The sequence below is a fragment of the Astyanax mexicanus genome, chromosome 25 (genome assembly GCF_023375975.1).
Source record: "Astyanax mexicanus isolate ESR-SI-001 chromosome 25, AstMex3_surface, whole genome shotgun sequence".
Taxonomy (NCBI): Eukaryota; Metazoa; Chordata; class Actinopteri; order Characiformes; family Acestrorhamphidae; genus Astyanax; species Astyanax mexicanus.
The window spans coordinates 21,874,299-21,886,860 of NC_064432.1; the positions used below are offsets into that span (position 1 = coordinate 21,874,299).

A 12,562-nucleotide genomic window follows, 5' to 3' on the forward strand; every position below is an offset into this window, starting at 1 on the left:
TCCTGATTCACTAGAAATAATGTCTGTAATGTCGACCCTACACTAAAGGCTTTTCAAATGTTTTCACTGTTGTAGTTTGCAGATACATTGCAATATGCAATAAATATTAATTTTATATAAGCATACAGTATATTTAATTTCCACATTAAATTAAATTAAAAGCTCAATTCAATTGGATAGCAGATATGAAACTATGATATGAAATGAATTCTGTGTCAAAATTGTACAAAATAAGCAGCTTTCTCCTTTATCCAAGTGGAAATATGTAGTGAAATGTGCTCCCAAAGCTTCTTAAAGTCTGGCACAGTCCAGTATTGGGGGAAAATCCAGCCAAAAATCTAGTTGATAAACTAAAATGGATAAAATGAAAATACATTTCTTTTTCCACAAATGTGTAAAAATATCAGGCACAATTGTTAATAAAAATAAAATTAAAAACATGTCATTCGCAATTTAATTGTAGATAAAATTGTATTGTATTTTAAAAAGCTATTTTGTCATTTAATGTTCATTCGCATAATTGTATTTCATGGTCAAATCTTATATATATATATATTTGAACAGTTTGAATCAGTTTCTCTGATGTTGCTATTTATAGGTTTATGTTTGAGTAAAATGAACATTGTTGTTTTATTCTATAAACTATGGAAAACATTACTCCCAAATTCCAAATAAAAATATTGTCATTTAGAGCATTTACTTGCAGAAAATGAGAAATGACTGAAATAACATCAAATAATGCAAAGATAACAAGTTATTAAAAACCAGGTTTATTCCACCAAATAGTGATTCAGAAATCACTATTTGGTGGAATAACCCTGGTTTTAATCACAGTTTTTATGCATCTTGGCATCATGTTCTCCTCCACCAGTCTTACACACTGCTTTTGGATAACTTTATGCTACTCACTCCTGGTGCAGAAATTCAAGCAGTTCAGTTTGGTTTGATGGCTTGTGATCATCCATCTTCCTCTTGATTATATTCCAGAGTTTTTTTTAATTTGGTAAAGCTGTATTTCATGGTCAAATCTAAAATTAGAAGCTAAATGGCAAACCTATTATCCGTACGGAGTCATTACAGCAAAGGTTAATATGATAAAAGTACCTTAATTCAAACTTTAATGTCCATCTGAGTGTCTCTTAAAGCGTCATATAATCAAACATATCTAAATTTATCACTGAAACTGTATGCAGGAATTAGACTACAAATTCACTGAGCTCACGTTTTCACCAGCTAGCAGTTTTTTTTTTTTCCAGAGTGAACCTTCAGCTCTGAGCCTAAAACAACACCACCTGATAGGAGCAGCACCTCCAGCCAATAGTCTCCACCCCCATCCTCCCAGTCTCCTCCTTCCTCACAGCCAGGCCTCTATAAATCCCTCAGTCAGCCTGCAGAGCCTGCCTCACACTGCCCCACACTCCCTCACACCTCCCTGCAGCCCCACCATGCTGGACTCGCTGACCTTCCTGCTGGAGAAGCTCTTTCTCCTCACCAACTTCTCCCTCATCTTCAGGAAGAGCTGGCCTTCAGACGACTGCTCCCCCAAATCCGCACCAACCGCGCCAACAGTGCCCCCTATCCGCAGAGGCGACCTGCTGGAGGTGCAGCGCACGCTCTTCGTCCACTTCGGCATCTACCTGGGCGACAACAAGGTGGCGCACCTGATGCCGGACATCATGCCGGTGCTGACCAACGACCCCAAGGTGGTCCACACGGTGGTGACCAATAAGAGGCTGATCCTGGGCTGTATCTATAGAAACGCCAGTGTGCGCGTGGACTCGGTGGAGGACTTTGCGTACGGTGCTAATATTATCGTAAACGACATGGACAGGAAAATGAAAAATCCCGCCATATCTAACGAAGACGTAGCGAGAAGAGCGGAGAAGCTGATTGGTGCAATTCCCTACAGCTTGCTTTGGAATAACTGTGAACATTTCGTTACCTACTGCAGGTACGGAGCAGCGGTGAGCCAACAAACCGAGAAGGTGAGGAGCTCTACTCTAGCTAGCCAATTAACTAACTGACCAATTAACTATCATTTTGGGCAGCGTTCCAATTTGCTCCATGCTCCCTACATAGTGGGGTCAGTATCAATATAGCATGCATTTTGTGTTGGTCGCCAAGTTTCCCAGTCTTACTCTAAATGAACACATTATTACACATATATAAAGAAATAATGTTCAACCTAACATAAAGAACTTATTCTACATTTAATGCAGTTAAAAATGGATGCATTTCATAAAAGTACCAAGCTTTAATTAAAATATGTCTGAGGATTCCTGTCCACATATTGTGATAACCCCGCCCCTTTAAGACATCTAGACTATAAAGGCACGTGATATCACTACACAACACATAAGTTTGTATCTGAAGTTTAAGTAATAAAAATGTAATTATACTGTAATTATAAGAAACTACTGAAATTCAGAAATATCTCAAATCTCTCACTCACTCACCCTCTCTGACACACACACAAACAAGCACCCTGACCCCATGTGCTTACATGCACAGATACACACACACATGCACACACACACACACACACACACACACACACACACACACACACACACACACAAACACACACACACACATGCACACACGCACACACACACAGTTGCTGCTAAAGTTTTCTGTTAAACTTTACTTTAATGAAGTAACTGCTGAGTAGTGTGAAAACTCATAACACACTACACAATAATTTTAATCATGATTAATCACAGAATATTGTTGTAATTAATACAGTTATTTGTTTAAATGATACCAATAATAAGTACAAATACTTTTTTTACTTTTTTTTTTTTAGAAGTTTTAAGAATAACAAGAAAGATGAATAGTGATTAATCACAGAATATTTTTACTTTACTTATTACTGTTAATCATTTCATATTATGGAGCCATTATGTAGTCTTTTGAGATGTTTTTTTTTTGTGAATTATTATTAAAAATGTTTTATGGTATACAAGTTTGTTACTATGTTACAGCCATAATTGGACCAATACTAGCGCAGTACATTAAACCATATATTTATAGTTATGGAGGTAAAGTGAGGCAGAATAGGGTAAAGAGAGTGAGGCAGTGAGGTAGAGTAAGGTAAAATCAGACTGTAAAAAAAAGATGTGTGAAGTAGAGTGAGGTATAGAAAAGGCTGAGTACATTACAGTGAGGTAGAGTGAGGCAGCGCAAGCTAAAAGGAGGTAAACTAAAATAGAGTAAGGTGGAGTGCGGTAGAGCGAGGTTGAGTTGGGTAGGTGGTGGTAGAGTAGGTAGAACAAAGGGAGGTAATGTGAGGTAGAGTGAGGCAGTGCAGGGTACAGTGAGGTAGAGTGAGGTAAAATGAGACTGTAAAATAAGGTGTGTGAAGTAGAGTGAGGTATAGCAAAGGCTGAGTACAGTAGAGTGAGATACAGTGAGTTATGGTGAGGTAGAGTTAGGCTAAGTGTTACAGTGAGGTACAATCCGGTACAGTGAGGCAGCACAAACTAAGAGAAGGTAAACTAAAATAGAGAAAGCTGGAGTGTGGTAGAGAGAGGTAGGTGGAGGTAGAGGGAGGTATTGTGTTTTAGATTAGTTAATGCATCACTGCAGAACACTGTAATAACATTCTCTCTCTGTCTGTTTGTTCTGTCAGTTCTGCACGGGTCTGAAGACGGCTATCCGGGATCAGAGAAGCGTTCTCCTGACGGTGCTGCTGGGAGTGATGTCCATCATCTGCTTCGGCCCCGCCCCCTGCACCACCCTGCCCACCATCTTCATCCCCTTCACCCTGTGGATGGCAGGCTGAGCAGCAGCTCACACACCAGCTCCTGAACCAACTCCACCCGTGTTCTTACAGTACAGCAGCCTCTGACCCCGCCCAAACTCACACTCAGCACCAGCAGTACCATCATCACCACCACCAACATCACCAACATCACCACAGAGCCACGCCATGCTGACCCACACCCTTATAAACCAACAGCCAGGTTCTGAACATCACCACCAAAAAAAGATGAGCGCACAGCGTCATAACGAGATCATTTTGGATGATCTTTCATCACAGAATTGAGAATTGTATAATATATTGTTAATATAATAGCATATTATATTTTACAAGGATTTTTAATTAGGGACATAAGGGGTGGAATCTAAAGAGTGAAAAAAATAATAAAAAATTTGGCTGAATACTGAATAGTGAAAAATATATATATATTTTTTTGTTTCACCATTGCATAATTTACATGGCCTAAATGTTTTTTTTGTTGATATTCAAAGAAAAAAACAATACAATACTACAATTTCACAATATTTATTAAAACCAGATTTGATCACATCATCATAAACGTCATTGTTCAGCATAAATTATTACTTTTTACTTAAACGGCCGAATGCTGGAAATGCTTTTTTGCCATTTTTGACCAAATAAATTGGTTGCCAAATATTTGGTGTGTCCTCTTTTTAAATTATTGTCCCTATATCACACACACACACACACACACACACAGTAGCTACTATTTAAGGAACAGTGAGAACGGAGTCATGGCTGATGTGTCTGGGAGAGAAAGTCCTGTACGATTGTTAATAGTGCCTTATTTATATCACACTGAATGTCCCTTTACTTTATTCTGTACATAGTTTGCATATAAGAGACTTGTATTTGCACATAATCACCTTTACTTTGTAAGCACTGATGAGAGCGGACTGTAAATCTGTATTGTACAGTAGTGTATATTTTTAATACTGAATCTTTGTATAGTATAATAAAAATATTTACAAAAACAAAAAAAGCACTGTGTTCACTTTTAATGTCCTCAGACCTTTCTGGCCTTTGTGTTGAAGCATCTGTTAAGGATTTGTAAGGAACAGTTATAAATGTCTGTAGTGTTACACGGATTATTATATCATTAATTACATAATTAAATAATTACATGGCTGTATCACTGCTGTTGGACATAAAACATGTATCTCAATTTAGTTTTTGACTTTTCTCCATAATTAATGGTCTAGCCAATAGAACCAATGGAAATTCCCCATAATATGCGGAAAGTTGTAGGAGTAGGAGTCTAATGATTTTGGCAATTGCAGCAAGCCATAAAAACAAGCTGAACTCTTTGAACTCTTTTTGCAGCAGGAGTAAAGGCATAAAGTTATCCAAAAGCAGTGTGTAAGACTGGTGGAGGAGAACATGATGCCAAGATGCATGAAAACTGTGATTAAAAACCAGGGTTATTCCACCAAATACTGATTTCTGAACTCTTAAAACTTTATGAATATGAACTCGTTTTCTTTGCATTATTTGAGGTCTGAAAGCTCTGCATCTTTTTTTGTTATTTCAGCCATTTCTCATTTTCTGCAAATAAATGCTCTAAATGACAATATTTTTATTTGGAATTTGGGAGAAATGTTGTCTGTAGTTTATAGAATAAAACAACAATGTTCATTTTACTCAAACATAAACCTATAAATAGCAAAATCAGAGAAACTGATTCAGAAACTGAAGTGCTCTCTTATTTGTTTCCAGAGCTGCATGTGTGTGTGTGTTTATATTGTGTTTCTGAGAATGATCCAGTGAACTGAAGATGAACTGATGAAACTTGTTTCATTTCTGCAATTAGAATCAACCCCCCCCCCCCCCCCACACACACACACACACACTCCCTTACAGACTGACCTCAAACACACAAAGTTCACATAAACACCATCCAAACCGGGAAACAGCAGCGTTACTCATACACCATACGCTTAAATCTAATCTGCACACACCCTTTATAATGAACAGATTCAGCTACTTCATGTTGCAGACTGCTGACACAGTCCTGAAAAAGCACAAGTCCATACTGAGAGGTGCTGAATATGAGAGTTTGATGCAGATGATGCCTACTGTAATGCCAGTCGTGGACTAGAAGGGTATAAAGCCCCACAGAATTAAACTGTAAAGGAGGGTAAAGAAACAGAAACTCCAGTAAAGTTACTGTTCATATTTACTGTTATATCAAGTCCAAAGTCAGTTCATTGTTTTCCCGCAAAGTTTTCCAAAATCTTAAAATCTTCATGCTTCCCTTTGCTGAGACTCGGATTTCATTTTCCAGCAGGATTGGCACACTGCCCACACTGACAAACGTCAAACTTACATAATATTCAAATTTTCTGAGACACTGATTTTTGGGTTTTTATTGGCTGTAAGTCATAATCATCAACAATAAAAGAAATAAACGTTAAAAGTAGATCAATCTGTGTTTAATACATCTATATAATATATCTTTTTTTGTTGGGGGCCAGAAGGAGAAATATATTTGAAGTCACGGGCCACAGACTCCGTAATAAAACAAATAATGAAATATACCACTTTAAATAATACATTTTCCTGATTATTTCATTTACACACCATTTTACTTGACTTACTATCTTTATCTTTGACAGTGTTGTGTAAACTAAGATTTTTCAAATTGATGTTTAATTTCATGATGTCTCTTAATGTTAAACTCCTTAATTATGGCAACTTTTAGACTCTTTACCCCGTTTTTCTGTGCTAGAAATACGCACCCTCTCCGGTTTTAGACTCTTTGGCCCATTTTTTCTGTGCTAGAAATGCGCACCCTCTCCGCTATTAGACTCTTTGGCCCGTTTTTCTGTGCTACAACTGCGCACCCTCTCCGCTTTTAGACTCTTTGGCCCGTTTTTCTGCACTAGAAATGAGCACTCTCTCCGCTTTTAGACTCTTTGGCCCGTTTTTCTGCACTAGAAATGCGCACTCTCTCCGCTTTTAGACTCTTTGGCCCGTTTCTGACACCTAGCGTTCAAACTTTGAATCTCACATTATAAAAACCTGCTTAACAGCGGGCCAACTTTCATTCTATTTCTAAAATACCTCGCGGGCCGCTCCAAAAAAGGAAACAGGCCGCAAATGGCCCGCGGGCCGTAGTTTGGACACCCCTGTAATATATTTTCTGAGATGCACCTGTACATTACAACCCAACAGCTGAATGCGATCAATCAAATCCTCACAGCAATGCTCCAGAAACTAGTGAAACTGAACTGTTTGAGTAAGATGAATTTTAACCTCCCAGGACCTGGCGTCCACATGCGTGGACATTGCATTTTTGGCCGTCTAGACCACAACAGTAAATTTTGCTCTACAAGCAAAAGCAACACTTCAAGCAACACTTCAAATGAGCCATATTTCTCAAAGGGGCACAATTGTTGTTTCTACATTTTTTTTAGTTTTGCACTGAAAATGCTGCTGTGTTCAGGCACAAAAATGTTTTGCACAATTCTGACTTCATTGTGTTCTGTATCATAAGTGGACATCATTTTTCTCAGAAACTACATCAGGTAAAAAGATACATGATTAGCCCAAACAGCAAAAAGAATAAAAAATGCATGCCATGCAAGAGTTCGGATCTTAGGAGTATAAACATGTTTGTGAGCAGTTAGCATCAGCGCTAAGAGCGCTAAGACTACAGTGGGATAATAAGTCACCTTTATTTGCATTGTAAATCTATGGTAAGCTGATTGCATTTGGACAAAGGCACTGCTGGGAGTCTAATCTATTTAGAGGGGCTTTGGGTTCAAAATCCAGAGTTCACAGGTCAACTGCTGGATTTGCTGACCGACTGGAAAAAGCAGAGGTGGTTTAAAGAAGGGCTTTGTGTGAAGGACATATTTAAATATGATGTTTATTGGTGAAATCTGCTGTACTCTATAAAATAAAGGTGCACTTTCATTTGAACGTAGCCTTCAAGTTGTTCATCTGTAAAACCTGACAAAAGTGTAAAAACAAGTGATTGTAATGTTATGCTTGATCTCTTCCTTGCATTACAGTATTTATCACTGAACAATGGTCCACTGAGAGAGAGCAGATTCTGAGCTCTCTGGGTAAGTGAGTGTTACGTAATCTGCTCTAAGCACTGAAGTCTCAGTTAAACAATGTTCTGTCATATTCTTTTTCCCACAATTCTCCAAATAAGCTTCTCTCAGCAGGCTTTCTCTGCTGCTGTTCTGACTCAGTAGGCCACTCTCTGCTCTAGAAGTTGTGTAAGATGTTGTTAATCTTATCTCTGAGCTCCAGTCTGAAACACAGCACCCAGATATCAGCAGATTCTGACACACAATAGAAGCTGATTTCTCTTATTTAATAAACAAATACAATGGCTGACCTGTAAAATTCATGATAAATCACATAGGGAGTATGCAGGTTCAAAACCTGGTGATGCCACAGCCATACGTCAGTGTCTGAGAGTCCCAGAGAGTATGAGTGCGTCCCAGTTGAGTAGTGATTAGCAGGGTGGTGGTGTATGAGGTGTTATTGTGTGTTGTGCTGGTATTAGTGAATGAGACACTGCAGCAGTGCCGCTGGAGTTCTTAAACAGCATGTAGATGAAAAGTCAGAGACTTATCTGACCTTGTGGACCTTCATGGTTTTGACCTGCACTCGTTTATTTGTCACTTTATTTTCATTCCTCATTATTTCTCAGAGGCACATGCTCACTTTACTGCAAAAATGTATAATTGCTACTGAACGTTTTGCACTTTTTTCATAATCCACTGCTGCAGATAACATGTACTTACTTGTAAATAATTTCCATAACACATTACTGTTTTCATGTATATATTTCCATCCTGAATGTAAATTTAACACCAATTTAATATTTATATTTATTTAGTTTATTTCATTCTTTATTGTATATTTTCTACTTTTATCTTCACACGGTATACTTGGCAAGGAGCAAAGAAAGAATTTCATTGTACGAGGAAACTTGTTTCTTACTGAGCACATGACAATAAACAATTTGAATCTTGAATTGAATCTTGAATACTGTCACACACTCCTCTATTTGGCGTTGTTTTAACCAGTCACTGATTAATTTTCACTCACATCTGTAGTCATTTTTTACTTTCTCGTTCCTTACATTTATTGCTATGGTCCCAAAAGCCACCACAAACTGAGCTTTAATCAACAGCTATACTGAACTGCACTCATCTATTTTCACTCACACCAAAGACATAGAGAAGCAAACTGTGCTCCTTCAGTGCACGTCCCATAGTCTTCCTGACCTTTACTCGTCTTTTTACTAGTTTTTTTTATCCCTCTTTCCTCATGCTGGTCGCTGTGCAACCACTCTGTATTTTTTTAGTTATTATTTGTAGTGTAAAAGAACTGTTGCTCAATATTTATGGAGATTTCTCCATAAATTTCTTCCGTTTCTCCATCAGGAACCTGAGAGTAAGCCTGCTGTACACTGCAACATCTCAGAGACGTTTACGTCTACAAGCTTACTAAACAGTGAGCATGCGAAGCTCTGTCACTTCTGCATTTTTAAATCCTAAACTTCCTCTCCCACAGGAGTTCGCATGATTATCATTATTATTATGCAATAGAATAGAAGTTTATGAATTATTTCAGTTATTTTTTAGGATAATCAGTTAAAACAGAGAAAACACACACACACACACACACACACATGAATTTCAGCCCACATGCCCAAACAACTGATCTGACTGATTTTGACCAAGAAGATTAGGAACTTATCCCTCAGAAAAATCTCGAAATTCACACCGGAACAGTCGCGTGTCTGGCACCAAACTGATCATTAGAACAGCTTAGAGAGAACAGAGTACGCCTGAGAACATAAAACCTCACACACACACACTATAACCCTCCCCACCGCACACACACTATACACACACACACACACACACACACACACACACACACACACACACACACACACACACACACAGAAAGTGCATTACACTGAGCAAAAAAAAAAACAAAATCTAAACATTAACAACTGGAAAACAGCATTTACTGCACAGCTGAAGCTGTTGGTATCCCAAGCGGTTGCTATGGTGCTGATGGGTGGTTGCTATGCATTTACTATGGTATCACCAGGTGTTCGTTGTGGTGTTGCCCAGTGCTTAATAGCTGTTGCTATGTGTTCTTATGCTATAGCTGTTGGTTGCTGATGAATGGTTGTTATGGTGTTGCTAAGTGACAGTTATTTGGTAACTGTTGGCTGCTAAGTTGTTATTAAATGGTATTAAGTTAAAGTGTTGGTTGCTATGGCATTGCTAGGTGGTTACTAAGGTGCTGCTATGCCATTGCTATGGTGCTGTTAAGAAGTGCCCAATGTGTTAATAGGCTGTTGCTAAGTGTTCCTGCGGTATAGTTGTTGGCTGCTAAGGTGTTGAAAGGACTAGAGTTTGATCTCTGATGTGTTGTTATGAGGTTACCATGGTGAAGAGGTGTTTACAGAGTGGTGGCAAGAGTTACACTGTTTTAAAGTCGTTTATTCTAAGGTTTTCTGTTAACTTGTTCCACTAGAGAGTTATGTTGGGTTGAATTCACTGCAGCACATCCCATAAAGTAAGACCAGTAATACCAGTAAGATCAATAAGACCAGTAACAGCATCTTATAACAAACTTGGCTGTGAATAAAACCTGCTGGCGAAAAGTGTGATTGAGTCAGCAGCACCATCTAGTGCACACACAGCATTATAGTCTCAGCCTGAAGCCTCTGTCTGTGGGTTCTGATCAGTGATGGACTGATTGACTAGGAAAGAAGGTTTATATATATATATATATACAATTAGTTAATGAATTCATTTGCTGGTTTACTACCAACGTAATCAAGCATTTTACTGGCTAAATTGGATATTATATTAGCTGGAGTATCAAGTTATTTAGACATGTAATTAGCTAGTTATATTACGTAATGAATTCATGAAGTTTATTTTCTTGTTTATTTATTTAATAATTATTTACATTTTATTTTCACTGAGATTATTGTTATTTATTAGCTATTATCTAGTTTATATTATTAATTATTATTATTGAATGGTTTATTCTCTCTAACTGAATAGCTGTTTTACATATTTAATCATCAACATTACTGGGTTATAATTATTAGGTTTATCATCTACTTTATTATTGAATTATTGACATTTAATTACAACTTTTCTAGTTGGGTTGTTAGGTATTTTACTTATTACACTTCCTGGTCAAAAAAAGGTCCCCCTCTGAATTCAACTAAGCAAATAGGTAAGAGCTTCCCATTGGCTAATAATTACTGCATGGGTGATTATAATGTTTCAGCTGGCCACAAGTTATTTAACCCTACCTGATGCAGGGAGAAGCTTCTCATTTATTAAACAACGGTGTGGAAAGACACTGTGATCCTGTGGCCGTAGAAAATACGTTATTCTGTTTCAGAAGGGCCAAATTAGGAAACTCAAGGGAATAAAGGAACTAAACACTTGTGTAGACTTAAGAAAGGCACTAATCAGTAAGAGTAATCAGAAAAAAAAACTTTTTAATTAGCAAAAGAGTATAAAGATTTGATTCTGGTACAGTGGAAGAAAGTCATGTAAAGGTCTGTTGAGTCCAGATTTACTCTGTTCCAGAGTGATGGAGCATCAGGGTAGGAAGAGAGGCAGCTACAGTACAAGCCTGTGGGGGCGGAGCTATGATGTGGAGTTGCTGCAATAGGTCAGGTCTGGGTTCAGCAACAGTATGTGCTGAAAGAATGAGGTCAGCTGACTACCTGAATATACTGAATATAGACCAGGTTATTCCATCAATGGATTTTTTCTTCATATTCCATATAAGATGATAATATCAGGATTCATGGGGCTGGAATTGTGAAAGAGTGATTTAGGGAGCATGAGATCATCATTGATCATTTTCACACATGGATTGAGAGAGAGTTCACCACAGAGTCCAGATCTTAACCTCATTGAGAATCTTTGGGATGTGCTGGATGGAGAAGAGCTGCTTTGTGCAGTGGTCAGACTCTACCATCATCAATGCTGCTGAAAGATCTTGGTGAAAAATTAATAGATTAATCCAGCAACACTGGAATGAAATAAATCTTGTGATATTGCAGAAGCTTATAGAAATCAAAGATAAAGCCGGTCCAATTACATATTAGAGTGTGTGACCTCTCTTCACTAGATCGGCAGTCTTCCTCTCGGACAGATCTACAGGTCAGGTTGTGTCCAGAGGGCTGTAACACCTCCCACTGTGTCCTTGGTCAGGAGGTCATGGGGGTCTGGACAGTGCAAACTGCTGCAGGCGATGAACATCCTCCAATCTTTACCCACAATCCTCAGCTCCATCTATAACCTGCGATTTCATACAATAACAGCTGCTGTAATTCACTTTCATATAATTAATACACCTTATAACATCAGCAGGAATGGGAGGAGCTAAATTAATACTGCACACATATAAGGAATCATGTAGTATCTTAAAAGTGTTAAACAAACTAAAATACTCCTGCGGTATCTGAGGCTGGTTACTCTGACGAACTTCTCCTGTGCAACAGAGGGAACTCTTGCTCTTCATTTCCTAGGGCAGTCCTGATGAGTGCCAGTTCCATCATCATATCGTTGTTGATGGTCTTTGCGGTGATTGCACTTGAGGATACTTTTAGTTTTTTACATTTCATTTCATTTTAAAGTATTTTTTCTGTAAGTTGAGTAGTTCTTGATTCTCATAATCTGGATTAGAACATTACTCAAATATTCACTATTCACTGTATACCAACTCAACTTCTCAACATTACAACTGATGCTCTCAAAC

At 38.1% G+C, this 12,562-nt stretch overlaps 2 protein-coding genes across 3 annotated transcripts in view; one reads left to right on the plus strand and one right to left on the minus strand.

Annotated features, from left to right (window-relative positions):
* Positions 1 to 1,404: 1,404 nt before the first annotated feature.
* lrata (lecithin retinol acyltransferase a) lies at positions 1,405 to 4,420 on the plus strand. The gene is made up of 2 exons (XM_007230283.4): positions 1,405 to 1,985; positions 3,632 to 4,420. Exons 1-2 carry the CDS (start codon positions 1,446 to 1,448, stop codon positions 3,782 to 3,784), a joined length of 693 nt encoding a protein of 230 aa, XP_007230345.3. The 5' UTR covers positions 1,405 to 1,445; the 3' UTR covers positions 3,785 to 4,420.
* Positions 4,421 to 11,278: 6,858 nt separating this feature from the next.
* The window catches only part of map9 (microtubule-associated protein 9), a 37,986-nt gene continuing 36,702 nt past the window's right edge, over positions 11,279 to 12,562 (minus strand). For both annotated transcript variants that reach the window (XM_022682032.2, XM_022682029.2), the window contains one exon: positions 11,279 to 12,103. The gene's annotated coding sequence lies outside the window, so the exon portion shown is untranslated. The remainder of the gene's footprint in view (positions 12,104 to 12,562) is intronic.